The sequence below is a fragment of the Emiliania huxleyi genome, assembly GCF_000372725.1.
Source record: "Emiliania huxleyi CCMP1516 unplaced genomic scaffold EMIHUscaffold_335, whole genome shotgun sequence".
In the NCBI taxonomy this organism is placed as follows: domain Eukaryota; phylum Haptophyta; order Isochrysidales; family Noelaerhabdaceae; genus Emiliania; species Emiliania huxleyi.
The window spans coordinates 68,012-95,814 of NW_005199478.1; the positions used below are offsets into that span (position 1 = coordinate 68,012).

General features: G+C 65.1%; 9 protein-coding genes across 9 annotated transcripts in view; 6 read left to right on the forward strand and 3 right to left on the reverse strand.

The window, feature by feature from the left end:
* Nucleotides 1–1,678: 1,678 nt before the first annotated feature.
* On the forward strand, nt 1,679–2,191 carry EMIHUDRAFT_241572 (hypothetical protein; the record flags this gene model as incomplete). The annotated part of the gene is made up of 2 exons (XM_005773543.1): nt 1,679–1,831; nt 2,114–2,191. 2 exons carry the CDS (start codon nt 1,679–1,681, stop codon nt 2,189–2,191), a joined length of 231 nt encoding a protein of 76 aa, XP_005773600.1.
* A 1,088-nt stretch (nt 2,192–3,279) lies between these two features.
* Nucleotides 3,280–5,102, forward strand: EMIHUDRAFT_241573 (hypothetical protein; the record flags this gene model as incomplete). The annotated part of the gene is made up of 5 exons (XM_005773544.1): nt 3,280–3,849; nt 4,018–4,089; nt 4,267–4,380; nt 4,507–4,624; nt 4,852–5,102. The coding sequence occupies 5 exons, from the start codon at nt 3,280–3,282 to the stop codon at nt 5,100–5,102; spliced, it is 1,125 nt and encodes a 374-aa protein (XP_005773601.1).
* A 74-nt stretch (nt 5,103–5,176) lies between these two features.
* On the forward strand, nt 5,177–8,344 carry EMIHUDRAFT_241574 (hypothetical protein; the record flags this gene model as incomplete). The annotated part of the gene is made up of 10 exons (XM_005773545.1): nt 5,177–5,183; nt 5,220–5,366; nt 5,391–5,497; nt 5,579–5,988; nt 6,068–6,131; nt 6,391–6,749; nt 7,286–7,344; nt 7,569–7,658; nt 7,784–7,842; nt 8,213–8,344. 10 exons carry the CDS (start codon nt 5,177–5,179, stop codon nt 8,342–8,344), a joined length of 1,434 nt encoding a protein of 477 aa, XP_005773602.1.
* Nucleotides 8,345–11,692: 3,348 nt separating this feature from the next.
* On the reverse strand, nt 11,693–13,249 carry EMIHUDRAFT_458456 (hypothetical protein; the record flags this gene model as incomplete). Its single annotated transcript, XM_005773546.1, has 8 exons — nt 11,693–12,012; nt 12,233–12,314; nt 12,387–12,411; nt 12,487–12,511; nt 12,578–12,686; nt 12,762–12,817; nt 12,988–13,063; nt 13,230–13,249. Coding segments are annotated over 8 exons (572 nt in total), but the record flags the coding sequence as incomplete, so codon positions are not given.
* A 110-nt stretch (nt 13,250–13,359) lies between these two features.
* Nucleotides 13,360–14,375, reverse strand: EMIHUDRAFT_241578 (hypothetical protein; the record flags this gene model as incomplete). The annotated part of the gene is made up of 3 exons (XM_005773547.1): nt 13,360–13,390; nt 13,721–13,785; nt 13,908–14,375. The coding sequence occupies 3 exons, from the start codon at nt 14,373–14,375 to the stop codon at nt 13,360–13,362; spliced, it is 564 nt and encodes a 187-aa protein (XP_005773604.1).
* A 1,596-nt stretch (nt 14,376–15,971) lies between these two features.
* EMIHUDRAFT_241580 (hypothetical protein) lies at nt 15,972–17,100 on the reverse strand (the record flags this gene model as incomplete). The annotated part of the gene is made up of 2 exons (XM_005773548.1): nt 15,972–16,947; nt 17,066–17,100. The coding sequence occupies 2 exons, from the start codon at nt 17,098–17,100 to the stop codon at nt 15,972–15,974; spliced, it is 1,011 nt and encodes a 336-aa protein (XP_005773605.1).
* Nucleotides 17,101–21,387: 4,287 nt separating this feature from the next.
* EMIHUDRAFT_458457 (hypothetical protein) lies at nt 21,388–23,419 on the forward strand. Its single transcript, XM_005773549.1, has 3 exons — nt 21,388–21,930; nt 22,118–22,432; nt 22,506–23,419. The coding sequence occupies exons 1-3, from the start codon at nt 21,416–21,418 to the stop codon at nt 23,272–23,274; spliced, it is 1,599 nt and encodes a 532-aa protein (XP_005773606.1). The 5' UTR covers nt 21,388–21,415; the 3' UTR covers nt 23,275–23,419.
* A 1,375-nt stretch (nt 23,420–24,794) lies between these two features.
* EMIHUDRAFT_44843 (hypothetical protein) lies at nt 24,795–25,442 on the forward strand (the record flags this gene model as incomplete). Its single annotated transcript, XM_005773550.1, has 1 exon — nt 24,795–25,442. A coding segment is annotated over one exon (648 nt), but the record flags the coding sequence as incomplete, so codon positions are not given.
* Nucleotides 25,443–26,845: 1,403 nt separating this feature from the next.
* EMIHUDRAFT_458458 (hypothetical protein) overlaps nt 26,846–27,803 on the forward strand; it is a gene marked incomplete at its 5' end in the record, with an annotated part of 1,488 nt that continues 530 nt past the window's right edge. The window contains 2 exons of the mRNA XM_005773551.1: nt 26,846–27,312; nt 27,411–27,661. Of these exons, the coding sequence (XP_005773608.1) occupies nt 26,846–27,312; nt 27,411–27,639 (696 nt within the window). The 3' untranslated portion in view covers nt 27,640–27,661. The remainder of the gene's footprint in view (nt 27,313–27,410; nt 27,662–27,803) is intronic.

Here is a 27,803-nt window from a genome sequence, read left to right on the forward strand (position 1 = left end):
AACAACGCCGCCCGGCGGCGCCCACACGACGGCGTACTTCGCGCCTGGTACGATTGTGTCGCCGCCGTCTCCATCTCCCGGCCCGTTATGGGAGATGCCGAAAAACCTGAGCTCACCAAACAGTTCAACGAGGGCTACAAAACCGACCTGGCTGAGCCGGGCGCGGCTCCCGGGGGCAAAGACGAGATCAGCGAGGTCAAACTTTGGACCCCCCTCCGGGGTGGCTTGCCTGTTGGGGTCGGCCGCGCCGACACCGGAGGCAACCCCGGCTCCGTTGGAGACAAGTTCGCCTTCGGCAACACCGAAGAGCGCGCCCGCCTTGCAAACATGGGCTGCAAGCAACGCGGGTTCCGTGGTCAACGTGCGTTCGACCACACCACCGGCCAAGGCTACGTCAAGTCGCAGCGTGGCCACTACCATGACGGGATCTTCGGCAAACGAAACAAGTTCAACCTGCTTCTCCACGAGACATTCGGCGGCGGCTTCTCGCCGCCTGCAGTTGCAAAGATCAACCGCCTTGCGCGCAAGGCTCAACGCTCGGGCGTTGACCGCACCGCGTACCCTCCCCACTCCCGCCTCTCATTTGTGTCACACCACGCGGAACGCATCTCCATCGCTTCGGTGAAGAGGGTGAACCGTGCCATCCTCGATCGCCGTGCTAAGCTCGCTTCCGAGCTCTCACGCCGCGCGTAGGGCCCCTAGGGGCCTAGAGAACACAACCCCCTCTCTCTTTTCTCCCAGTAAGCTAAAAGTACGTACAACACTCTCTCTCTCGTCTTGTAAAATTCCTTCTACAATGAGTTTATGCGAAAAGCCGGTAAACCAGCGGCGACACCTATTACCGCCCAGGACCAGCGGCGACACCTATTACCGCCGACAGGCACACGCATGCTGTGCGCCGCGTCCTTCTCCTCGACAAACGCTGCATGCGACCTCAGCGCAGCGGTCTTTCGTGACCCGCACCTCCATTTTGCCCACGGAGGAAGCGCTGACTTACGCGGCAAACACAACGCGCTGTTCAGCTTCTTAGTACCACACCCTCTTCGCGAGCTCTAAAAGAAGAAAACGGGAAACCGAGGGAGGGATGGGAGGACGGCACGCCGCAACCACACAGGGATTTTAAGGAGAGTCTGCCTCGTTTTTTCTTGAACCGGGTACCTCTGAGAAGAACGCTCGTGGAAGATTACGCCCTTCTTTCTTTTGGTGAGCCTGTGTGTGTGCCAGTCCGCGCCAGTCCGCGCCCCCTTGTCGTGCCAGTGTGCTGTGAGAGAGGTAGGTAGGTAGGTAGAAAGGTGAAGAACAGCCAGGCTCGGACTGGACACCAACGCGGTATGGGTGGACGCTAGACAGATGATGACGGCACGCACGAGCGACACACAGACACAAACAGGCTCACAAGACACACAGCCAGCGGGCTGCCACACACCCTGAGTTGGCGTACACATAACTCAAGGCCATATCCTCCCTGTCGCCCCCCCCAGCACTCCACGGTGCCAAGAGAAACAAACAAGGGCACAACAACACAACAGACAACAGGAAGTGACATGCGAGGCTAGAGCGGGCTTGCTCTTGCGTCTAAGAATTCTTTTTTCCAACGGCCAAAGCGGGCAGCCTCCGGGCAGCGTCGCGGCCTCGTCCCTCCAACCAGTACGTGCAGCACATTGTCGAGACCGCCAAAATGGCGGGCGCCGACGCGGTCAAGCAGCTCAAGATCAAGACGAGTGCCGTCTCGCGTCTCATGAAGGACCGGGTGGCGTCGGACAGGGAAATTGAGGGGCAGAAGGAGCGGATCGGGAAGGTGAGGAGCGACCCGGAGAAGGACGAGCACGACGTGGCGAAGCAGGCGCGCAGGCCGCGGCGCGTGGCGCAGCGCCGCACCGCGGCCGATGCCGAGCCCCCGGCGCGCCCGCCCGTCCGTCGCAGGAGGAGGTGCTCGCCGAGATGGTGGCCGGCCGGGCAGACGAGCTGTGCCGGCTCAAGGACTTTGCGCTCGAGCTCGACTCTGTCGTGGCGCGCGGCGGGAGAGCCCCGCCGCGGGGGCGCGCGCCTGAGCCCTGCGACGCCCCGCCCGCCGCCGCAGGAGCTCACAAAGGCGGACCTGGGCTCGAGCGAGGAGCACGCGAACGCCGCGGATGTGTTTGGGCAGGCGGCGGCCATTCTCAAGCGGGAGGGGGTCGAGCTCGACGACTGAGGAGCCGCCGTCCTCCGGTCGGCCAGCACACGCGAAGGACGCCTTCGCCCTCGCGGGCCTTGCTCGACTTTTGCTCGCGCTGGGCGTCGTCTGGCCACTCAGCTTGCGAGGCACACAGCTTAGATCCCTTGACATATGTGCACTCAGCGCCCTGCCCGCGCTCTCGAGCCCGCGCTCTCCTGAACCTTCGGAGTTGCTCGAGTACTGCGCGGTGGCAGGAGCAAGGTGAGGCGGCTAACAGCATTCCCCCCCTCACGGTCACGCCATTACAGCATACCTGGTCTTTGTCTCAGGAATGCGGCTGTGTCTTTAGTTGTGCTCGTCTCTTTCTTTAATAAAGGCAAGCTCTCTGGATGTCCCGGGCTTTACCGGGTCTGGCAGCACCGGCTCAACGCCGCGCCCCGCGCGGGTCGGTGCAAGCAGGGAATGGGTTCCCGCTGCTGTCTGCTGCAGCCTCCAGTCGCGGTGCGCGGCCTCCGCCCTCTCGGCGTTTGCCTCTCGCCCTGCTGCAGCATCCGTGCCCATATCTGGCAGCTGTTCGCCGAGCGCCTCTTCAAAGCATGCGAGGATCTCGTCGCTCTCAAGGGCAGTCTCGAGCCCCTCGTCAGCAGCGCGGATGCTCGCCAGCAGCCCAGCACACGGCCCGCTGTCGGTCGCGGTCTCGTCTTAGTTCTAGCAGCGTCGGCGCCGACCTCCTCCCGCTGGCCGCGCATCATGCTGCGCTTCGCGAGCAATCGCGTAACGGGAGGCTGGCCGGCTTTTTGTGGCTTTTGGACGGCTTTTTGGCTTTTCCCGCCTCCCTACACCTCTCTTGTCTTTTTTTTAGGGTTTGGTCCGTCTTAAAAACAGTTTTACAGAAAAAAGCGCGCAAAGTTTTCTTCGCCGTCGCCCGTGCCTTGCATGTCGCGCAGCATCCTTGGAGCACTTGGAGTGCAGTTATTAGCCTCACATCCAGGGCCGGGGAGCTCAGAAGCGCACCCAGCGGGCCGGATGATCGGGATCGGGTTGCGTGCCCGCCAAATTCTTCTTCGCCCGACGGCCGGCCCCCTTGCAATGAAGCTCTTCCTTCTCTCTCTCGATCGCTCGCGATGAATGACAGCGAGGCGTGGGAGGCTCGGCGGCGGTCCGTCCTCGGCACCGATGGCCCGTCGGCGTCCGAGGGTGCCCGGATGCGCCGGTCGCGGTCCTGGCGCGAGCCCGGCGCCTCCACCGGGTACGTCCCGGCCGTCAACGACAGCGATCACTGGGAGAATACGCGGAGGACCGTGCGAGGAGAGGCGGTGCAGCCACCGGTTGTGCGCGCTCAGACCACGCGCCATTCGCTCGCCGCGCGCGATCTGGACGCGGGCGGCCCGTCCGCGGCTCGCGGCAGGCAGCCGACAACCTTTCTGCAGCAGGACGAGGCGGGGCAGGAGCGGCAAGCACGGGTGGTGCGACGCGGGCGGTTTCGAAAGTTCCGGCTGCTCATCCTCTTCATGTCGCTCCTCGGGATTGGCTTTCTCTTCGCCACTCCGCGCGGCGGGGTGAGCGGATTTGGGCGCCGCTCCAACCAGTACGTGCAGCACATCGTCGAAAAGGGGAAGTCGTGGACGGCGACGCAGCTGGAGTTCGTGCAGCGATGGCAGTACGGGATGCAGCTCTTCGACCTCTACTCCGCCGTGAGGCGCGGCCAGTGGCCCGCCTCGTCGGTCGGCGCGCCGCGCCGCGCCTCCGGCCGGCGCGTGTTTCTGCGCGACGTGCAGAGCGGCCACTATGTGCGCGCGCGAGGGCGTGCGAGGAGGAGGGCTGGAGCTGTCTACGAGCTCTCCGGGAGCCGTTGGCTGTAGGTGCGCGTGGTGACGCACGAGGAGGAGCCCGAGAAGAGGGCGCACAGCCGCAACCTGGGCAAGCTCGGCAGCGTGCACTCTGGCGGCGGGTGCAGTCAGTGTCAGCATGGATCAGTCACTCGTGGTGAATGAAGTGATAGGCAGCGTGCAGCCCGGCGAGCTGATCGCGGACCAGCCGGCCCCCTGCACCGGGGAGGCGGTCTGCCCCTTGCTGCCCATTCCTGAGTAGTTGGCCGTTGCTACGCGCAGGTCCCCTGGCTACACGGCGGCGCGTTCGAGCTGTACGACGCCCGCAAGACGCTCCTCCACCACAGCGTGCGGGAGGGGGGGGCGGAGCCCGAGAAGAAGGAGAAGCACGGCGGTGTCCAGCTCTCGCAGTCACGGCGTTCTTTCTCTCATCGACAAGTGTTTCTGCTATAGGAGAGGCCAGCATCTCGAGCCGTCGTGCTGACGGCCGTCTCGTCTTCACACCCTTTCGTACTTGCACAGGAGCACCTCTTCTCGAGCTCGCTGTGGCAGTCCGTCTCGAAGCTCGCCAAGAAGGGGCGGCTGCAGGGCGCCGACGACACGCGGTGGGAGTTGCTCAACCGGGCGAGTCAAGGCGGCGGTTTCGTCGCCGTTTCTTGGCGCTCCACCGTAGAGCGCCTCTTCTGCTGGAGCCTTCCCTGAGCCTTCTCGGAACCTTCCCGAAGGCGCTCGACCTTCCTCGACTACCTCTTCTCGTGGAACGCGACCTGGAGCGATTTTGCGCACGGAACCCGCCCTTCGGCTCGAGCCGCCCCTCCCGTCCCGTGAGCAACTCTCTAGCGACTCGGCTCGCTCTGTCGGCCACAGGCGTCTACGTCGGCGCGCTGTCTGCGCGCACCTTCCGGTCTAGCGACGCGACGGCGCTGCGCGCAGAGATGCTGCCGCCTGGCCCTCCGCCAGACGGGCCGCGCCGCGGGGTCAGCGGCGTCGAGCTCGCGAGAGTGCGGCTGCGCGCGCCCGGCCGGCTTGGCGTCGACGGCGCGGACGACTGGATGGGAGGGGCGCGGTTTATTGTCATCGACCCGGAGACGGGCGCCCCCGCGCACGGCTCGGACTAGGGCTCGAGTGGTCCGCTGTCGGCCAGTTCCACTCGCTGCGTGTAGGCGCCCCTCCGCGTGGCGGACTATTTATTATGTATTGTCATAATAGTGATATGATTATGACGCTATGATTAGGCGCCCTCCGCGTGGCGGACTATGCTGGCGAGCCGGAGCCGGGCAGCTTGAGGCCCGCCGAGTTTGCGGTGGAGGCGGTGGAGTCGCTCAAGGGCTCGTCAACTCTCGGGATCGTGGCTGATCCCGGAGCACGATTACGCTTCTTGAGTAGGGATGGATGAGTGGAGTTAGGCGTCAACCTCGGCTCATGGCTGATCCCGGAGCACGATTACGCGGTCGTGACGAACGAGTCGCTCTGCGAGTACACCGAGCGCGTCGGCGCCGCAAAGAGCAGCCGCGTGATGGAGGAGCTGTGGACAGCGTCTCTTCACGCCTGCAAGCTGTGAACAGGCGCCGCAAAGAGCAGCCGCGTGATGGAGGAGCACCTGTCGACTTTCGTGACGGAGGCCGACTTCGACTGGATGGCGTCGCACGGCGTCAACACGGTGCGGGTGCCGCTCGGGTGGTGGAACGTGCTGCACGCGTCGGAGCTGCCCGACCCGGGCACGTCCAAGGCGTGGACGTCCTTTGCGCCGTCGCCCGAGGTGTCGATGGCGGCGATCGGCCAGGCGCTCGATTGGGCGGCACATCGGCGCATGTATGTGCTGCTGGACTTGCACGGCGGGCCGGGCGGGCAGAATGGAAAGGACCACTCCGGCTGCCACGGGGTTGCGGAGTGGCACGAGCACTCAGTCAACAACTCGCTGCTGGTCATCTCGGCCCTGATGGAGCGCTTCGGCGACCACGACGCGCTGTGGGGCGTCGAGCTGCTCAACGAGCCCGGAGAGACGTAGCCGAGATGCGGCAGCGATGCGGCCGAGATGCGGCAGCGATGCAGCCGCGAGACGCCCGAGAGTCGCAGAGAGCAGCGGCGTGGGCGGCTTCTCCACCGCCCCGCTGCGGACATGCCGCAGCGCACAGCGGCGTGGCGCGGTGTGGGATCGCGAGCACTGATCGCGAGCACTCCTCCTGCAGGACACCTCTCCTATTCACACCTCTCCCATTCACACCTCTCCCATTCACACCTCTCCCATTCACACCTCTCCCATTCACACTCCTATCGCAGGCGACCTCTCCACGGCCCCCCTCGAGGACGAGATGCGGCCGATGCTCCTACAGTACTACGAGGCATCGACCGCCACGATCCGCCGCTACTCACTCCGTGCTGCTCATTCGCCATTGCTCACCGCAGGCGGCGTACGCCATCATCCGCTCCCACCGGCCCGACGTCGCGGTCGTGTTTTGCGTGCTGTACTGGTTCGACTTTTGGGCGTGGGCCGGCCAGCTGCGCGAGCCGCGCTACTACAACGTCGTCACCGACTACCACATGTACACGGCCTTCGACGGCTTCGACGGCGACTCGCCCGACTCGATGGTGGAGGACGCGGCGCGCGCGTTCGGGTGCCGGCTGATGCAGCACTCCTACCACCACCCGGCGGTGGTTGGCGAGTGGGCGCTCGCGGTGGACCGGTGGGGCCAAAAGGTGAAGCAGGGGTACGTGGACGCGCAGCTCACCTCTTACAACTCCTCGCTCGGCTCGTACTTTTGGACGTATGTCATGGACGGGGACGCGGGCGAGAGGAGCCGAGAGCAGCCGAGAGCAGCCGAGAGGCAGCCGAGAGACAGCCGAGAGACAGCCGAGAGGCAGCCGAGAGCAGCCGAGAGCAGCCGAGAGGCAGCCGAGAGACAGCCGAGAGACAGCCGAGAGACAGCCGAGAGCAGCCGAGAGCAGCCGAGAGCAGCCGAGAGGAGCCGAGAGCAGCCGAGAGCAGCCGAGAGCAGCCGAGAGACAGCCGAGAGGAGCCGAGATCAGCCGAGAGGCAGCCGAGAGCAGCCGAGAGCAGCCGAGAGGCAGCCGAGAGACAGCCGAGAGACAGCCGAGAGACAGCCGAGAGCAGCCGAGAGCAGCCGAGAGCAGCCGAGAGGAGCCGAGAGCAGCCGAGAGCAGCCGAGAGCAGCCGAGAGACAGCCGAGAGGAGCCGAGATCAGCCGAGATCGTGGATGGAGGCGCGGGCGTGGCCAATGCAGCGGCCAAGCATGCAGCGGCGTGGCGAACGGCGTCTCTTCACGCCGTCTGGCGTGAGCAGGCATGGCCGAATGGGGCATCACCGGCAAAAAGCCGTCGGGTACAGACAAGTGGGACACGGTTGGGCCGTCGCCGCAGTGGGACTTCACGGTGGCCGTCGAGGAGCGGCCGAACGAGAAAGGCGAGGGAGCCTAGCCGGGACTCGCTGGGACTCGCTGAGGGGTGGGGCGAACGCCCCCCCCCCCCCCCCCCTCACTTTCTTGTGACCCTTCCGTGACCCTTCCGCGACCCTTCCGTGACCCTTCCGAGATCCTTCCGCGAGCCCTCTTGGAGCCGTCGCATAGGCGAGTTCCACTCGTCCTACGCCTTCCCGAACGTGCGAAAGTGGTACCCCTCCGCCCCTGGCGCTCCATCGCTCGAGCAGCTCCGCGCCGGTGCCGGACTCTTCCGAGACACTTCCGAGACACTTCCTGCTCCACGGCTGGAAGCGCTCTCCACACCCGTCCCAGGCTGCGGTCAAAGGGCATGCCCAGTCATGCTCCCCCGTGCCCCTCAACAGGAACGCCCGTCGGCGCGGGCCACGGCCTGCTGCCGCTGCCGCCCATCACGGCTCTCTGCGTGCCGAGGGGCTGTGGGACACGTCCGCAGACGCGTCCACGACATGTCCACGGCACGCCGCGTAGGACTTGCCTCGCGCCGAGCACCTGAACCCGGACCCGGTCCCTCCTTGCGGGAGCGCCTCGCCCCACCAGCGTCGCGCTGCCGGAGCCTTCCTGAACCTGCTCGGAGCCTTCCTATAGGTACGTCTCGCCGACGGGCGTCGCTTTGCTCGCCGCCGCTCTGCTCGCGTGAGTTTGGCGGGTGCTCTGGGCGGACCTCTGGGAGCCTCCTCCGAGCCCGGCCGGACCCTCTTCATAGGTGGGTCGGCCTCGCGCTTTGGGGGTGCGTCTCTTGCTGCACGAGTTGCTGCCGCGTCTGCTGCAGAAAGCACACGCCCGAGGTGATCGCGCGCGTGAGCGGGCGGCTGAGTGTGATGCGCATGATGCCCTCGGGCCGCCTCTCGCGCGACCAAAAGGAGCTGCTGGCGCAGAGGGACCCCGCGCTGCGGCCACTGGTGTGAGCCCTATTCGCCGCGCGCGGGAGAGGCGATTTGGGTGGAGTTTGTGGGAGCTGGGACAGATGCAGCTCTCCGACTCTGGTGTTGGCGTACTTGGCCACTTGAGAGAGAGTGTGTGTGAGTGGTGTTGCTGCTTATACGTGGGAGCGTGTGTGTTGCTGTTTTGGGGTGTGATAGAGTTAGAGACAGGGCCACGTGAAATCTGAGCGCCGCGGCCAAGCCCGGAGGCGGAGTGCCGTGGCGGGCCAGGCCCCCGCCAGGCTCGAGGCTGTGTGTGCAGCGGACACACACATATTGACATATTCACGCGTAGAGCCGTACACAGTCACAGAGGATCTCTCTGTACTCTGACGACGCGTGTGAGCTCGTGACGCGATCGACGGCTTAGGGGACCCCTAGGGTTCTGAGGGCCGGATTTTTTAAGACCTTTTAAGAAACGAGGAGGTTTGGGGGATGGGGGCTTAACTTGCCATTTAAGAGATTGCAGGCACGGGGGGTCCCTCTTTTAAGACCGTTTAAGAAAATCGGCCTCGCCGGCACGCGTCGCTGGGTTCCGCGCCGTTTTCTCCAATACTGCCGTTGTTAGGCACAAACCCGCCTCTGAAGACACATCTGTAAGTCTGGTGCACTGGCAGGAGCCATACTCGCATAGGGGACGCGTGCTAGCTGACTGTAGCCGGCTTCCCGGCCTCCGGCGTGTCTACCGGGAGCCTCCCGGACCATCGACCTCGGGAGCTCTCCCGCACCGTTTAAGCGTTTAAGACCGTTTAAGGAATTGGCGGCCCAGCAGCTCTTAAAACTTGCCATGGCAAGTTTTTTAAGCTGTTTAAGCCGCAGGCGCCCCAGGGCCCACCCTTTTAAGCCTAGGGGTCCCCTAAGATCGACGGGCGACGCGCGAGCATGCCGCCGCGTACACCGCCCGCGCGTGCGTGTAGCTATAGACGCAACACGGCGCGCGTAGAGAGTTGTGTGGGTACTGGGCTGGGATTTTACTGACGTAATCGTACCCTGCTCTATCGGTGCTCGCTGTACCTACGCGCTACGGCGAGATGGCATGATTTGTGACACCAACTTGCTGCAACCATGCCCCGCACCCGATCGTCTCCCAGAGCGGCTTGAGAACGTCTCGAAGCCGATGCGTCTTTGAGGCCAAGCTGCCTCCCGGGTGGAAGACAATTGGGCCACGCTGCTCCCTCTTCCGGCTCGGCGTGTCTTTCACCCATCGCATGTTCACCTTCTCCAGCGGAGTGCGCGGGCACAGGCCGTAAGAGAGCACTTCAACTCGAAGGCCATCGTCGCAGCTGCCGACGATAGAGTACCGCTCGCGGTCCTCCTCCTCGCTGAGCAGTTGCTCGGCGAGTGCAGATGTTGAGCCTTCCAAGCTTCGGAAGAGCCGCAGGCTGGCATGGGCAGGAGAGAGGGGCACGCCGGCAGGGGTGCTCCACGTACAGTTATGCACGCCGAGAGTCTGCAGCAGCACGAGCTGCTCATTGGCCACGCGACCGATGAAACGGGTGCTGCGCGACTGCCACGCCCTCGCCTCCTCGAGCAGCCGAATCACCCGCTGCGTCGGCCTGAAGTAGGCGGAGCCGGTGCAGAGATGGAAACCCGTCCTCTGCCAGTCCTCTTTGAAGGTGCGAGCCGACCCGTGGAGCTGCCAGCCGCTCTGGCAGAGCGTGGAACCCTTGTAGTTGCTGCCGTGAATATGTCGCCGCCTGGCCGTCTCGCGTGCGTCGAGCTCGAACGCGCAATCGGGGCACGCGACAATGTCCGCGCCGCTACGGCGAAGCCGCTCCACCGGCGATCGGAGAAGGATTGCGTCGGGATCTAACTTGAACACCGACGCGCCGCTGCGGAGGACGTCGATCACATCGTCCCAGTAACGCCCCTCGTAGTCCTCTTTTGCTGCCGTATTTGCGATGGACGCATGAACGCGGCGTCGCGGCTTCCACGATAGCCTACGGCTCACCACGACTCCGGGCGAATCTTCGACCGCCTTTTCGGCGCAGCGTGTCCAGAGGTTGAGTATAGACTCCCAATCTTGACGCGTGCTCCCGTTGAATGGGATCTGCAGGGTCGCCAGGATCTCTGTGAGCCCTGTCTGCGGACCCTCCAGAGCGTGACGCCGACCGGCGACGGCCTGTTCCATATGCAGGTGCATTCGCGCCTTATGCGCTTGCGTCTTGTGAACTTGCGCCGCATGCATTTGGTGCCAGAGAGATCGACTCGGTCTGGCGTTTGCTCCGGGGTCCGCGCGTCCGGCGGCCCAACCTTTGGTTATTTTCAATTTTGGCTCTCCGAAGTCGGCCTGTGCGGCGTTTTACGTAATCAGTAAAGCAACGCGTGACGCGTGATGTGAGTAACGCATGATATGTTGTTAGCCGACAGAGCTCACACAAAACGTCGTGGCGCATGATGATGTGCCCCACGGGCGGCCACGTCCTGTCTCTTGAGAAGAGGAGGTCCTGTCTCGCCTGTGTCCTGACTCAGCACTCACCTGTGGCGCCGATGCGCTCGTTTGCCTCCCTGGGACTGGGTCCATGGGGCACGGGCTTCGACTCTCCTTTGCTAGCTCACACCGAGGCCGTGGTTGCGGTAGTCGGCCACAATCTCGACGGCGCGCTGCGCCGCCGGGAAGGCGTCGCGGATCGCCTCGACGCTGTCCGGCGGCGCCTCGCAGAGCAGGCTGAGGCTGAGCGGGTAGCGCTGCATCTGGCCGCGCCAGCCCGCCGCTTCTGCGCAGGCGGCGAGGAGCGCCTTGACGACGGCGGGCGAGGCCTTGCACGCCGCGGCAAAGTGGAGCGGGGCGTTGCCCTCCTCGTCCTTCTCCGCAGCGGCGGCGGGCCAGGCCGCGAGCAGGACGGCCACCACCTCGGCCGTCTGGCCGTTGCAGGCCGCCGAATGCAGCAGCGTGTGGCGGCCCTGCCGCTTGCGTATGCTCTCGGGATACCGTTTGAGCAGGGCGCTCACGACGTCGGCGCCGCAGCCATTCGCGACTGCGCCGTGCACCGCGAGGTTCCCCTCCCCGTCGGGCGTGCGCGCCGCCGCGGGGTTGGCCGCGAGCAGCGCCTCGACCACGGCCAGCGGCGCGCGGTTGCAGCAGGCGAGGTGGAGCGGGGTGTTGCCCGTTTGGGGGTCAACGTCGGCAGCGAGCGCCGGGTTCTCCTTGACGGCCTTGACGACGCTCTTTGGCTTGACGGTGGTGCCAGCAGTGAGCTGGGCGAGCAGGGACATGTGTGTATATCCGAGTGACGCGCGTAAGAGCACGTACACCAAGACGTAGCGCCAGGGTTCGCGCTCCAAGCGGGTAGGGGTAAATACGGATAATAGGAGATGGGTAAGGGAAGAAGATTTTTTACTTAAATACATATCACTGGGGCCAGCAAACAGTGCGGATGAACGGAACGATTACCCCTGACGGTCTACTGGGAGAAAAGGAGCTAGGAGGACCGGCGCCGCCAATGCTGCCGCTCACATTCAACTGACCGTCTCTCACACTGCGTCGCAAGGGCGGCGCGCCAAGGAGCCCGGGGGGGGGCGTGCGGAGGGGCCGCAGCGGCGCGTCAGGGCAGGAAGCCGCTCTGGTTGAGGTAGGCCTTGTAGCGCGCGCGCAGCTCGGGCACATCTCCGAAAAAGGAGCAGTGCCCGCCCGGCACGCAGAGCGAGCGCGCCTGTGGGCAGGGCGGGGCGGAGTGCGGTTCGGCACGCGCCCGTCACGGACGCGGGTGGGCGAACTCGCTGGCTCCGGCCCTGGGGCGTGTCTCGGAACTGTCTCGGAATTGTCTCGGAAAGGGTCTCGGAACTGGAAACGGTCTCGGAAGGAAAAGGTCTCGGAAGGGTCTCGGAAAGGGGAAAGGGTGTGTCTCGGGAGTGTCTCGGGAGTGCCCGCGCCTGGAGCAACTCGGGCTGGCTCCGGCCGTAGCGGGCGGCGAGCAATCGCTCGGCGAAATGGTGCGGCATCATCTCGTCGTGCCTAGTCTTGGACGATCTCGGGTGAGCTCGGGGTGAGCTCGGCGAGACGGCGCGGCGTCGTGGCGTCGACTGCTCGGCAAAGAAGACGAAGAGGTCGCCTGGCAGAGGGCAGACTGCGGATGAGTCGAACCGGAACTGGGACGGTGCGCGTCGACAGACGCCAGCGGCGGCGCCTCGCATCCGCCCCGCCTTGCCGACGTTGTCGAGCCTGTAGAAAAAAGAAAGAAAAGGCTGAAAATAGAAAAAAGAAACCGCCCTGCCGACGTTGTCGAGCCTGTCCAGCACGGCGCAGTGCGGCGCGTGCCGCTCGGCGGCGGAGGGCGGGCGGAATGCCAGCGCGACAACCAGCCACGCAGCGAGCCAGACGGCGCACCTGGACCCACACGGTTCCAAAGGAGTGAAGAGACGCTGCTCACAGCAGGCCGCGCGGCGAGCCGAGGCGGCGCACGGGGCGATGGCGCGCAGGAAGGAGCGCGACCAGCGCGGCGCCTTGGAGAGAACGACCTGCGGGCGCACGGGCTCCGAGGAGAAGAGTCCGAGCAAGAGGGTCCGAGGAGGGGTCCGAGAGGGTCCGAGGAGGGGTCCGAGAGGGTCCGAGGAGGGTCCGAGGAGAAGGGTCCGAGGAGAAGGTCCGAGGAGGGTCCGAGGAAGTGCGGAGGCTCGGCAGCCCGCGCCTGCTCGTAGAGTCCCTTGCCGACGTGCGCAGAGACGGCGTGCATCGAGGCGAAAGTCTGGTCGAGGGTGACGCGCCTACGAGATGGGGAGAGGTGGGGAGAGAGGGGGAGAGATGGGGAGAGATGGGGAGAGGTGATGGGGAGAGGTGATGGGGAGAGGTGGGGAGAGGTGGGGAGAGGTGGGGAGAGATGGGGAGACGCGGGGAGACGCGGGGAGACATTTCGCATCTACGCTGCCTCGCAGGCCGGGGTGGCGGACGCCCAAGGCGCACGCGGCGCCGCCGCCGATCGAGAGTCCGTGCACGAGGACGCGCTCGACGGGCGCGCCTGTCCGCCACAGCTGAAGACGGCTTCCTCCCTCCGTCTCTTGCTCTACAGCGGCCGCTCGACGCGGCGGCGGCGCCTCGCGCGGTGCGAATGTGCGAGAGGGCGGCCTAGGGTTAGGGTCAGGGTCAGGGTCAGGGTCAGGGTCAGGGTCAGGGTCGGGGTCAGGGGTAGGGTCAGGGTGTAGGGTCAGGGTCAGGGTCAGGGGTAGGGTGAGGGTGAGGTTGAGGGTGAGGGTGAGGGTGAGGGTGAGGGTGAGAGTGAGGGTGAGGGTGAGGGTGAGGGGTAGGGGTAGGGGTAGGGGTAGGGGTAGGGGTAGGGGTAGGGGTAGGGTGTGCGAGAGGCGGCCTCCGCGTCGAGGTAGAGGGAGAGCTCGGAGGGGCAGTAGGCGGCCTCGCCGGGGAGCAACGCGCCCGCCTCCCTCGCGTCGGGGCTGCCCGGCGCGTCGGGCCGCTCCGAGTACGCGGCGTGCTCCTGCACATGTCAAATGGACATGTCACACGGCAGCCAAGAGGGTGAGGGTGAGGGTGAGGGTGAGGGTGAGGGTTAGTGCTCATGTCACATGGCAGCGGAGAGGGTGAGGGGGAGGATGTCACGAGTCCTTCTCGGAAGTGTGTCGAGGCGGCGGGCTCCTCGGCGGGGTCGGGGTAGCCCCAGAAGGTGAGGACGAGGACGGCGCAGCCGAGGCTGAGGTAATACTGCGCCCAGTCCGTCATGTCGTCCAGCACCATCGCGTTGGCGTGTAGCAGCAGCACCACGGGCCGAGCGCCCTCGCCATTGTTCCCGCCGCCGCCGCCGCCAGCATTTTGCCCCTGCGGCTCGGCCCACACAGCGTGCACCGCCCGCTCGTCCGAGGTGGTGAGCGAGACCTCCTCCGCCCCCAGCCGCCTCAGGAGCAGCGCGCGCTGCGTCGCGTGCTCCCACCGCAGCTGTCCCGCGAGCGGAAAATAGAGGAGCTGGCGCAGGCGCGGCCACTCGAAGCCGACCAGGTAGCGGTAGGGAAGGTAGCAGCAGCAGGAATAGCCGAAGAGCAGCACTCCGGCGAACCACATGAGCGCCGCCATGCCGCGAGTTTTGCAAAAAGATTTCGCGCGGCGCGAGCTTGCACCAGGCTTCGGGAGAGACAGAGATTTCTTCTCTCTTGGCTTCAGCTTCGCACTCGTCTACGGCCTCACGTGGCGCCCCGAGGCGTCTGCCGAGGGATGGATCAAGACGGATGCAGGCTCCTGGAAGTGCATGGGGTGGTAGTACGACGCGAAGTGGGTGGGTGGGTCAAGAAAGCCATAACGCGGCTGGTGCTCGTGGAAACTTCGGGTGGCATTGCGCCGCCCACCAAGCAGTTCCTCCACGTGTTCGCCAAGGAAGCGGTGGGCACCAACACGGTTCCGGACGGTGTAATGGGGCGGCGTCGGCGAGCGCCTCGTCCTCCTTTGTCGTCGTCCACCACCACGCAGCAGATCTCCATGCACCATGGCGGCGGTGGCGGGCGACGCCGAAAACATCAACAAGCAGGCGCGCAATGCGCGTGCCGACTGGGTTAAATCCCCTGGGCGTGCCAAATGGGACTAGTTGCAAATACGGGTGCTGTGGAAATGATTGAATTTTGATGTTTTTTGTTCCGTGTTGCTCCCAGCGCCCTCGCCCGCACCTCCCTGAGGCCATGGCTGGTGCTACTAGTATGGGGGGCTACCTGGCTACCGCGAGAGCGACCCAGCTCGTCGACATCGTCCGATTATGGTGCCTCAAAGTCAGCCTTCGGAGGTTATCGTGGGGTCGAGCCGGCAGTAGCCGTGACATGTGGTTCCACCACCCCTCGTAGGCTTTGCCTCTGACCGCCACCGTTCCCAGGCTGCCTAATGGGATGGAAAGGAAGGCTCGGCGAGCGTATAGAAGCGTGCTCGACCTCGTCGTGGCAACCTGCACGGCAGCGCTGGCGGGCGCGATGAGCGTCGTGCCACCTGACCCGAGACGGGTCGCAGGCGTCGTACCGAGCGCGTCGAGACCGTGTCCTGATGTGCTCTGCACGGGCGAGTCACGTCGGCGTCAAAGGAGCGACGTGTGACCTGTCAGAGCTTGATCTCCGATCTCAGCGGCGTCGAGTCGCCTTCGGTGGCGACAGCTAGGATGCATCTCCTCCGTCGTTTTTCGCGCGATGGCCCTGGGAAGCTGGCGGCGCACGCAGGCGGACCTTGTGTGTGCGCGGAACGCTTAAAAAGTGCCAAAGACTTAAAGTGGGTGCCCTACGTCACTTTTTTTGAGCAGATACACGTAGTGCCGAGGCCCGAGCTGGCCGTAACAGCGTTTTTCACAGTTTTTGTTTTTTCCACGTGAGACTTTTTCTCGCTGTAGCTCTTACGTACATTTTTGCAACTAGTCATGGGTCAACGACGAGGGACGTCAACAACAAGCTACTTGAGCGTCTTGACAAGCAACTAGTAGCAAGCGGCAGACGTCCTCTTAGCCTCGGCCCCAGTGGGGGGCGCCCACGCCGCCTAGCTCTGCGGGCGGGCCCCTCCACCCTTCACGTACGGATCATGTAGTCCCCACAATCGCTGTCGTGGGATCGCTTGTCATGTGACTTGTGAGAGAGTGCGTTGTGTTCTTGTTTTCTATCCGGTTTCTCTCTTCTCTGCCGACGGGCTGCCGGCAGCTCAGTCTGCTCAGCGATCCATTTCCGCCGCATGCGGTGCGCCGCCGCCGCCGTGGTTGCCGCCCTTTGGCGGGTCGATGAAGATGTCGGCGATCATAAAGAGCGCCGCCAGCGCAGCAGCGGTCCTCGTCTGCGCGTCCGTGCCGGGCGTGATCTCGAGCTTGATCTTGGAGCTCTCGCTGATGTCGCCCCCTTGCTGCCAGAGCTTGAGCAGGCCGACAGAAGGGCCGTCCGGCGTGGTCTTGAGGTCATAGAGGCCGGGCACCCCTGGCATCACGCAGCAGATGATGGCGATCGACGCGATCGAGCACGTCGGGAAGAAGAGGCAGAAGGAGGCGATGCACCAGTACGTCTTGCACTGAAAGCAGCCGTGCGACCTTGGCCGAACGCCTTTGCCGCTCGCGTCAACGTAGGAGTGGCCCATGCCCCACTTGCTGGTCTGCATCTTGCCATAGGGCGCGCCGAAGACGCTCACCGGCAAGTCGGTCTCGCCTGACGAGATCATCGTCGGCCGCGAGCTGCGGCTCCACTGCGCGAGCACGGTGTTGTCCGGCAGGACGATCGCCGCGGCCATGTCGCCGCGGAAGCGGTCTCCAGTGGCGACGCAGAGCGTGGCGATTTCGGGATTGCCCTCCGCCGTGCTCTTGATCGAAAATGAGCCGCGAGTTGCCGTGGCAATCCCAAAGGGGTTCATCAAGGTCGACTGCTGCTGGAAGACCTGGCTGAGGAATTGATACGTGCCCTCCGAGTCGTGCTGATCGGATCTCACCGCGACCTCGATGCCATCGAGGCCGCCGAAGAGCGAGACCATCTCCTCCTGCGAGCGACCCGCCGTCGGCGCCGCCACCGCCACCGGCACGGCCATGGCCATGGAAGTCGGTTGCATCTGCGCCATCTCCTCTTGCTCGTCTGCACGTCGCACGCGCGCGTGGCCGAAATCGCCGTCTGCAAGAACCGCGGCTGACTCCAAACCAAGCGGCACCGGCCTGTCGACCTTGTAGCGAGGGCTGTGAAAAGCCGAGATAGGAATAAAAAGCAAGGTGCCCGGCGGGAAGATGACTCCGAGGAGGACGAACCAGTGGAAATCCAGTTGTCAGATGTCACGATGCATCCGAAGGGGACCCCAGCGCCGGCATCATCCGTAGAGGCACGAGTGTTCGAAGAGAGAGTGGACCTGAGCAACAACATGACCTGTAGGCAAATGATCGGAGTGGGAGTCAGAAACGTGGTCCTTGCGCGAGGGGAGCTCGATAGACTCGAGGGGCCAGGATACGCCGCGAGGAGGACGGAGTTGCGCCGAAAGGCGAAAGAAGCCGCGAGACCAAGGGACCGGCAGGCGGCGGCGTCACAGGACGAGGCAGAAGGGAACGACGCGACAGAGGAGGAAATGACAAGGGAGAGAACGACGAGAGTGGGACGACCGCGAGGTGGCATGAAGGTTGCAGCGAGAATCGGAGAGAGACTGCGAAGAGAGATAGGAAGAGGCAGACTCCCTAGGGTGGGCGACGGCTAGCGCACCACACACCTCTCCTTAAAATCCCTGTGTGGTGGCGGCGTGCCGTCCTCCCATCCCTCCCTTGGGTTGTCTGTTTTCTTTCTTTCTTTTGCCCGGCGCCGAGAACCTGTCGAACCTTAGACAGCATTCATTGTACTCAGTAGGTAGAATTTATGGAGATCCCCTCGCGAGGGTGGGTGGTGGCGTCGTCCCCGTCGGGTCCTCAGCGCTCAGGGTGGGGGAGAGAGAGATTTTTAATACCAAACAACTCTCAAGAAACAACTCTAACACTCACACACATGAACATGATGTTGTTGTCAGGGTGGAGTCGCCGAACGAAGGACGGGTAGTCGTCGATCATGATTCATGTGCGGGGGCGGGGGGGGGGGGGGGTTCGGCACGAGCAGCAGAGGGAGAAGTCAGAAGAGCCATGTCTGAGAGCCAGAGCGCCGCGTATCGTACTACGCCAGTCCGACGCCAGCGGGCGTCGGCGCCGTCGCATGGCGCCCGCGCGAGGCACAGGGACAGGCGCGCGGCGATCACGGAGGGCCGCGGCTGGGGGGCGCTGCCGCCGCTGCGCCGCTCTCGTGCACTGTGGACTGCACTGTGGACTGCACGACCACGAGCACTGGCCACTGCGGCACGACGAGCTCACGGCGACCGACACCCGACCGTGTGTGAGTGTGTGTCCGTGACCGTGTGTGTGTGTGTCGCGGGGTGCGGGTGGGGGAGAGCTGACCTCGAGACGAGTGTGCGGGCCGGCGCTCTGTAGAAGCTTCGAGGTGCCCTCTTCGAGCAGGAGGTCAGCCCAGGTCAAAACAACTTATTCATTCACCCACACTGCGTCTCAGGGAATTGTCGACTCAGAGCTAAAAACACAAACGACTGACAGCGAATTTCGGTGGAGCGCGGCGTGCCTATCTCCGGGGCTGGGCGCACGGTATCCGCCGATTTCGCCGAGCCCCATCATGCTGCACGTTACGATCCACGCTACTGGACCAGTGATGCTTGGACTACTGGCACGCCGTGTGCGATGCTGGATCCTCGCTTCGCTGGCCGAGCATCACACGAGAGCGCGCAGCCTCCGCGGCTCGTCGCCTCGGGCCCGCCGCAGAGCGAGATCACCTTCGAGACTGCGTAGTCCAGGAGGCGATCGTGCATGCGCGAGGGGAATTTTCTGCCCGTCGGTCAGTCAGGCCCGGCATGTCGTCAGCGCCATGGGACTGGTTTCGGGCGCAGATCGACCACCCGGTGCGGAAGGGCTCAGCACGCCCCCCAAAAAATGAATGCCCCTCCGGGTCGCCTCGCCGGACGCCGGTGGTCGCCTCGAGCGGGTTGGCCGGCTGCGCCGGCGGCGCAATCTCGGGGGACTTGTAGTACATCCCGAACTCGGCGACGAGGGAGTGCTCCGCGGGCTCGTCCGCGATGATGCCCCCGGGGCAGCCCTGGTAGGGCTCGTCGAGCACCTTGCGCGTGTCATGGCGCTGCGCGCTCGGCGGCGGCAGTAGAGCGAGGGGCCGAGGGACCATACCCCCCCACCCCTGTCGAGGGCTAGTCTTGGGCGGTCAGGACCATACCCGCCCACCCTCCATACCATACCGTCCCGCAAAAAGTTGGAAACCCTGCCCCGCCGCGTTGTTGCTTGCAGGCCGCTGCCGCCACGGCCGCGTCCTCCCCTCTCGCCGCCGCTCCGTTCGTGGCCGCCGCCTCCCCTGTCAATCCCGCCGTCTGCACCACCGCTGCCACCGCCTCGCGCCTCGCCGCCGCCGCCGCCACCCTCCCCCTCGCCGCTGAGCGGTGCTTGGCGAGCCTTCTCACCCGTCCCGGCCGCGCTGCGCACAGCCTGTGCACACTCTCTCCTTCTCTGTACTCTGACTGCGCCGCCGGCGCCGCCACGCATGCGGTTGGGTGCTTGGGTCAGCGGCGTGAGCCGAGAGGTGGCCCACCGCTGACAGCGCTCAGCGCGGGGGGGGGCGCCCCCCGCGCGGCCCACACACGCGCCCAGCGCAGCATGCAGCACGACGAGCTCCTCTCGCCACCCGCGCCGCGCGCGGCGGGGGCGGGGGGGCGTGACGTCTGTAGCGCGAGGCGACGGTGGGACGGTGTCCGACCCGTTCTGGGGTTTTCATATAATGCGGCTCTACTCGTATCGACCAATAAAATACCGGGGGAGGCCTGCGCAGCCTCTAACTATTTTACAACTCTGTGAGGAAAAGAATTTGCGCCTCCGCGTCAGATCGTCACGACTCACGCCATCCAGCTCCCAGCCACCACAGTATCTGTAGCTCTAGGGTCTAGCGCTTCTGCCTCCCACCCTATCCGGATCTTGGCCTCTCCCGAGACGGTCACACTCCTATATCAGCCACGCGCCCCTCGCCCCCCTCTCACTCCTGCGACCACACCTCGATCTTCTTGGGCAGCATCTGGTCCGACAGGTCCTCTCCGTGGCCTAAGCGGCCGAGTCCGCCAGCGCCCCAGCTCCAGACTGCGCCGTCGGCGGTGGTGGCGAGGCTGTGGTCTTCCCCTGCCGACACAGCGACGACGCGCTGGCCAGCAAAGGCCTCGATCTTCTTCGGCAGCAGCTGGGTCTGCGCGTCGCCGTGGCCCAACCGGCCGTAGTTTCCATTGCCCCAGCTCCAGATGGCGCCGTTGGCGGTGAGGGCAAGGCCGTGCTGCGCTCCAGCCGATACAGCGATGACACGCTGGTCAGCAAAGGCCTCGATCTTCTTTGGCAGCAGCTGGTTCTGCGTGTCGTCGTGGCCCAGCTGGCCAAAGCATCCATAGCCCCAGCTCCAGAGGGCGCCGTCGGCGGTGATGGCGAGGTTGTGCGCGAATCCCGCCGACACAGCGACGACGCGCTGGCCAGCAAAGGCCTCGATCTTCTTGGGCAGCAGCTGGCGCTGCTGGTCGCCGTGGCCGAGCTGGCGAAAGCGTCCATAGCCCCAGCTCCAGACGGCGCCGTCGGCGGTGATGGCGAGGGTGTGCGCGATTCCAGCCGACATAGCGACGACGCGCCGGCCAGCCAAAGCCTCGACCTTCTTCGGCAGCAGCTGGTGCTGCTGGTCGCCGTGGCCCAGCTTGCCAAAGCTTCCACCGCCCCAGCTCCAGACGGAGCCGTCGGCAGTGATGGCGAGGCTGTGGTTCAGTCCAGCGGACACAGCGACGACGCGCTGGCCAGCAAAGGCCTCGATCTTCTTGGGCTGCCACTGGTCCTCCTCGTCACCGTGTCCCAGCTTGCCGTCCTCGCCGCTGCCCCAGGACCAAAGGGCGCCGTCCACGGAGAGAGCGAGGCTGTATCGTGACGCCGCCACACCAATCGCGCGCTCGCCTCCGGGAGGCGGGTCGAGGAGCGACGGGAGACGGGTCGGCGTCTTAAGCTGCAGCACGCCCTCGCCGTGGCCGAGAAGGCCTGGAAACTCCTCCTCTTCGTCCTCCTCGCCCTCCTCGCCCTCCTCGCCCTCCGCTGCCGCGCCGCACGATGAGAGCCGCCCCTCACCGTCGATGAAGACGCTGTGCTGACGGCCTGCCGCCGCCCTCGCCGGCGGATTGGCCTCGCGCAGCAAGGCATAGAGGCACAGCCACCGCACGGCGCAGCTCTCGCCCTCTGGCTGCGCCGGCGGCTCGTAGCCGGCCTCTTGCAGGCGCAAGCGGATGCCCTCCAGCTTAAGCGAGGCGTGGAAGAGCAGCGAGACGGCCGCGACGCGAGCGATGTCGGCGGGGCTGTCGAAGCGGGAGATGACGCGCGCGAGAAGCTCAAGGGGCAGGTCGGTGAGGGGGCAGTGTGCGGCGGCGGCGGCGGCGGCGGCGAGGCGGCGCGAGTGGCGGCGCGGCGGGGTGGACATCGCGAGGAAAAGAATTATCTGGACTTATGCACTCGACCGCCCTCGCCAGCGCGCGTGCTTATTTTTCTCGCGCGTGCGCGCGTTTACCGCGAAGCTTGCCGAGACGCCCTGCTTCGCATGACGAGCCTCACCGGCTCCACCGCGGCGACGCTGTCGGGCACGGTCGCGCCTCCCACCGTCCAGGCGGCGCTTCTCGGCTCCGTGGTTCAGATCGCGACGCTGTCCGCTGTTTGGCTGCGATACACATCGGTGGCGAGCTGCATCCCCGATCCTCGGGGGTGCTGGCACGATCCCTGGGCCAGGCAGGTCTTGATCACGCTGACAATCTGCCTGTCGCTGTGGCTACTCTCGCTGCGCACGATCCGCTCCAAGGGCACCTCCGACCCTTCCATCGTCGACCGCCTCTGGTCCATCCTGCCGTGGCTCTACTGCTGGCACTGGTACGGATCGGCGCCCACGCCGCGCGGGCTGCTCCTCGCGACGCTGGCTTCGATCTGGGGCCTCCGCCTGACCGCCAACTTTGCACGCAAGGGCGGCTTTTCGGGCGGCGAGGACTACCGCTGGGCAGAGATCCGCACCTGGCCCGGCTTCGACCGCGGTTGGGAGGTCTTCAATCTGCTCTTCATCTGCGGGTGCCGCGCTGCCCTCGCCAGATACCCGCGCGTCGCGGCGTCGCCATACATGCCCCTGCCACCGCCTCTCACACCGCCTCGCTGCTTCACCAAAGCTCGGTGACGCCCCTGCCCTCGCCGCGGAAGCTCGGTGACGCTACCCTCGCCGGGGACACCGCCTCTCACCCCCGCCCTCGGTGACGCCTAGGTTCCAGCAGCTCGTCATCCTCGCCTTCTCGTCGCCCGCGGCGGCGGCGGCCAGCTCGGACGTGCCGCTCAACGCACTCGACGCCGCGGCGACGGCGCTCTACCTCTTGCTGCTCGCGGGCGAGGCGACGGCAGACCGGCAGATGATGCGCTTCCAGACGGAAAAGTACCGCCGCCTGCGCGCCAAGGAGCCGCTCGGCGCCGAGTTTGGCCGCGGTTTCCTCTGCTCGGGCCTGTGGCGCTACTCGCGCCACCCAAACTACTTTTGCGAGGTTGCGATCTGGTGGGCCTTTTACCTCTTCTCGCTCGCCGCCGGGTGGCCGACTCGGGCGACGGTACAACGCCGCCGGCAGGACACGTCCCGGACATGTCCTGGACGCGTCCTGTAGGCTGCCGCTCGTCAACTGGACCATCTCGGGCGCGGCATTCCTCACTTGCCTCTTCGTGCTGCCGCACGCCTCGCTCGACGTCACCGAGGTCCTCTCCTCGCGAAAGTACCCGCAGTACGCAGAGTATCAAGCGACCGTCTCGCGCTTCTTTCCACTGCCGCCGCTGCCTGCCGGCGAGCGAGCGCCGATGCGACCCGTCGACGCGGTCCTCATCGGCTGGTTCTGCGTCGGCCTCGCGGTCACTTTCTTTGTCGACATCGAGGCTGTCCTCGTGCAGCGGCCCGACCTGTACGGCCTCGACGCAGCGCACACGCCGCTGTGGCCGCCAGAGCCGTGCGTCCGCGCCGTCCGGTGGTGGAGTGCCGCCGACCCGCTGATGCACGCGCGGCCGGTCTGGTTCCGAGCTGCCATTTGGGTCGAGGTGCTGGTGCAGGCGCCCTTCTACGCCGTCGCCATCTACGCCTTTGTGCGGCAGCGCAGCTGGGTCCGCGTGCCCGCCATCGTGTACGCCACCGTCCTGCTCACCATCATGCCCATCGTCCTCGCGGAGCAGTACTTCGGACCCCACGCCTCACGCCGCCCGCTCCTCGTCACGGCCGTCTACGGCGCCTACGTCCTCATGCCGGTCCTGCTTCTCGTGCGCGTGTGGAGCGTGGACGTGTTCCCGAGCACGCCGCTCGCCAAGCGCAAGGCGGCGGGCCTGGCTGGCGGTGAGGCGGCGGCGCCAGCCGCACGGCGAGTCCGCTCGCCGGCGAGGAAGCGGGCGTGAGCCTGCCCGGGGCGCGCAAAATTTTAACTCCGACCATGCCACTTTTTGACATCATCATCAACCATCATCACAGCATGTCTCCGCGAGAGGGATTTCAAATAGCCGATGGGATGTAACGTGTGGTTTTCATAGATCAATCATTGGCCGATTAGTCGTGAACCCCGGCTCCCCGGCACGAGAGGGCGGCACACGCACAGCCACACAGCCGGGTCAGCGCGCACAGCAGGTGGGGGAGCCCCGTTCGAGGCAGCCCGTTCCGGAGTGCGGAGAGCTGAGTTCATGCGAGAGTTCGAACGACTAACGACCCTTTTTCCCTATGTACCGTGTGGCACAGGGGCAACAACTAAACAAAAATCTCTCTCAGGGGCCGCACGCTCCACGCAGACAGATCTCAAACTTCGCTTATACCTTCTCGCAGCTGCGAGACGAGCTTTCTCGGAGCGACAGCCTCAAAGTAAAAAGGGAAGGGTGGCGAGGAGGAGACTCAGCGCCGCAGCATCTGACCTCGATACTAACAAAGAGGTACGTAGGTAGAAAGGTGAAGAACAGCCAGGCTCGGACTGGCAACGCGGTATGGGTGAACGCCGGACAGATGATGACGACACGCACGACAACAAAAATGGGGTACCGTCCCCGAGCGAGTGACGGGTAATCGTGGCCGTGGCCAAGAAAATCAAAATATTAAGCTCTCTGTTTGGACCACGGTGAAAAACTCGACGGTTTTGGGCGTTTCAGAGCACGCTGAATCGATTGGCTGAGCTATAATTCTCGCCAGCCCTTTCCTTTCATAATTATTGACTCAAAACTCGATGATCGCGCGACTTTGGAGCCGTTATAGCTCAGCCAAAACGTTCCTCTCGAAAAATTGACTTAGGAAGCCGCAAACGGCAGCTTCTGAAAGACTCACCGGCGCTTATTCTCTTGATCTTTCAAAACCTAGGCCTGCGGCCAAAATTTTCTAAAGGCCGCTGCGCGGCCAGCGCAATGCGCAACCAGTCAGCGACCGACAGTCAGCAGCAGACTGTGACGATTGGCGGCCTCGCGCCCTCAGTCGACCTCCTCTACCAACTCCCCTGCCCAGCCCATATGCCTCATCCACGGTGGCGCAACCACTCGCGCAGGGAGAGAGAGAAAGTCGGCGATCTGCGCCGTGCAGATGAGCTCCGCCTCGTCTGCGTCGAGGACGCCCATCGCAGGGCTGTCATATAGCGCCATTGCATAGGATTTTAAGTTACTGGGAGAATAGGTAGGTAGAGCATGCGTGTTCTTTCTCTTACTTATCCCCTGGAAGGTCCTATACGCGCGGCGTGAGGGTGCACCTGCACTCTGCCTTGCCATTAACATAGTTAGACTATAAAACTCGCTTTCTTTGCACTTTGCAAAGGGGGAATCTGGTCCTGTCCGCGCGGGCGTTTTTCTTCTTCGAAGCGACAGGACGGCCAACTCTCTGTCCTCCCATGCTCGCCGCCGCCCCTCCCTCCCTTCCCATCGCACCGGGCGTGAGCCTCCCTTACGTATCTCTCGGGACCGGCTCCGGCATCCACCATCCGGGTGTCAACGTGACGGATGCGGTCACAATGTGGCTGCGAGCGGGCGGCGCCGCCATCGACACCGCCTACGACTACGGCACGCAGCGGCTCATCGCCAAGGGCGTCGCCGCGGCGGGTCCCGCCACCACCGCGCCCTTCCTCACCACCAAGGTTCCCAGCAGCAGCTACGAGAAGGCTGCCGCCCACATCGACGCCGACCTCTCAGAGCTAGGCGTGGCGGCGGTAGACCTTCTGCTCATCCATTTCCCGTCGCTTCGCATGGAGAGCACGTACGACACGTGGCGGGCGCTGGAGGACGCCTACCTGGCGGGAAAGGCGCGCGCGATCGGCGTCTCCAACTTTCAGGCCAAGCACTTTGAGGCGATGCGCGTGCGCAAGCCGCGCGTCTGGCCGCCCGCCCTGAACCAGGGCTCCCTCTCGGTCGGGTACCGCGACGAGGCCACCCTCGCGTACTGCAGCCGGGCGGGGATCGGCTACATGGCCTACTCGCCCCTCTGCGGCGGGCCGAACGGCTCCTCCTGCCGACACGGCTCGGTCCTGGCGATCCCAGAGGTCAAGGCGGTGGCGGCGGCGCACGGCGTCTCGGCCGCGCAGGTGGCGCTCAAGTGGATCGTGCAGCAGAAGCGGCCCCTCGCCACCGCCGTCTGGCGAGCCGACTTTATGAGGGAGGACCTCGACCTGTGGTCCTGGGGCGCGCTGAGCGACGCAGAGATGGAGGCGCTGAGCGCGGTGCACGAGCGGGCGCACGCCGCGGCCCGAAGGGATTGAGAGGGCCTCTCCCCTCCCCCACGGCCACCGCCACAGGCTGGGGCCTAGTAAGAAAGAATGTGACAGAAGACGGCGAGGTTGGCTTTTGGAGAGTGCAGTTGGCAACCCGCTCAGCCGTAGGGCATGGGTAGGGGGTGCACAGCGCCCCAAAATCCACCAGTGTGGGATTTCGCGCAAAAATTTGACTCTGAATAGCTCGCAATGTACCTTTCTGAGCGCTGTGGTCGCCGCAGACTGGCTCCGACTTGACGGCGGCATGGAGGCATGATGCCTCCATGCCACCGTCAAGTCGAAATCGACATGCAGCTCGATGGTTTGCCCGAAAAGGTACATCGCGGCGTTTTGGGCGACAACAGCGCTGCGACCGCGAAGTGGCGGTGGACATGCTCCCATGTTGCCGACGCGGCGCCGGAGTGGCCGGCGCTGCTCGCCGCGACCACGACGGCTACTCTGATGCTCCGGGCCGACCCGTCCTACCCGACGGTGGCACTCTTCCACGTCTCGCTCACGCTGAGAAAATTCTGAAACGGCGTGCAGCAGAGTCGCCGACGAGTTGGTCCGCGTGCCTCCTCGCATCCCGTACCGTTCTCACACATCCACAAACTCACTTTGGCCCCACTGAAGCGATGCCTCAATCCTGAATCCTGAGATTTTAGATTGGGACGCTGTGTGCACCCCCTAGCATGGGGTGATGGGGTCACCGGAGTGAGAATTTGTATGAACTCGGGGGCACGGGACGCGGCACAAACGCGAAACGGGGGGCACAAACGCCACACACACAGACATACTCACAAACGCCAAGAATCTCTCTCTCTCAAACGCCAGGCTACAAACAAACACGGGGAGGCAAGTAGTTCGTAGTGACGCAAGGCCAAGGGAGTCTAGGCGACGGTGGCGTCCTCCGACCAGCGAGACACTTGGAGCACTTTGAGTGCAGTCGGTAACCTCACATCCAGGGCCGAGGAGCTAAGAAGCGCACCCAGCGGGCCGGATGGTCGGTATCGGTCGGGCTACGGGCTAGAGAGCCCTGACCCCTAGGGGGAGTGCGCGTTCGCAGGGAAAGGGCTGTAAAGTAAACACGGGTCTCCGAGGGTTAGTTCCGTGTACCGGGTTTCCCCTTAACTGCAGAACGCCCCCTCTACTCGGAGCCAACGAACACAGCCAAGGCCGATTTTTCTTCAACAGACGATTGCCGCTTTGCTGACCGGCGGCCGCGCGCGCGCGCGCTCTGCGTTCTCTTCTCGACGGCGAGGATGTCAGCCACACCAGAGTCTTCACACGTATCATTCGACTCACTCCTCAAGCGGGCTCGCGAGAACGACGCGGCATCCAGAGCCGCCGCGGCCACAGAGTACCGGCTGCGGGCGACGGTCCTGCTCGAGTCGGGCGCGCACGCAGAAGGCCTGCACCGAACCCTCTGGCAAGGGGCGCTCACACCAACCCTCGTGGACTTGGCCGGGCTGTGCGCACTTTACACCGGAGCCGTGGCGCCGATTGACGCGCCGCCGCCGACCATGGAGGAGCTCTCGCAGTGCAGCGCGCTGCGGGGCTTCGCGCACCAGCTGCGTGAGGCGCAGAGGCCGGCGGAGCTGCCTCCCGCAGATGGCACGCCATCGTCCTCGTCCTGGCCGCAGTGGCGAGCACCGCAACCGGCGCTGAGCTCCGACGGAGGCCCGCCCCCAATCGCCGCGCAGCCTGCGCCGGCGGCTGGCGGGCTCCGGTGCGGCCCGGCTCTGGCAGCGTCGGCGGCACACCTCCGAGGGCCGGACCGCACATGTCCCGGACATGTCCAGGACACGTCCGTTGCACGTCCCCTAGGCACCTCCGAGGGCCGGCGGCGGAGCGGGCCGCCTGCCCGCCGAGCAAGGCGGTCGCGGGGCGGGGTGGGGCGCGCAGCAGCGAGCGCCTCCGCACGCCCACCACGCGCAAGGCGAGACGCGCCGCGTGGAGGCGCAGCCTCGTCAAGAGCCTCGTCACGCGGCGGCCTCCGCGGCGGAGAGCGCGGGCGGCTTCATGTCGGCGCGGGATCGGCGCCAAATCGACCTGATGCGCAAGGGCGGCAAGGGCGGCGCGATGCGGCTGCGGAGGTGGCGGAAGCTGGCGTAGCCGCCCTAATGGTCCGACGCGCGCAGTGACCCCTTAACCGGTGCGCACGGCCGAAGGGCGCCTGGGCCCACCGGGGGTGCCACGCTTCTCCTGAAAATGGCCTTT

Excerpts from the sequence above, each read along its gene's own strand:
- EMIHUDRAFT_458457 (XM_005773549.1), top strand. The coding sequence starts at position 21,416 with ATGACGAGCCTCACCGGCTCCACCGCGGCGACGCTGTCGGGCACGGTC. Across the intron at positions 21,931-22,117 it reads AATCTGCTCTTCATCTGCGG|GTTCCAGCAGCTCGTCATCC; the intron begins GTGCCGCGCTGC and ends GGTGACGCCTAG. Across the intron at positions 22,433-22,505 it reads CTCTTCTCGCTCGCCGCCGG|GCTGCCGCTCGTCAACTGGA; the intron begins GTGGCCGACTCG and ends CGCGTCCTGTAG.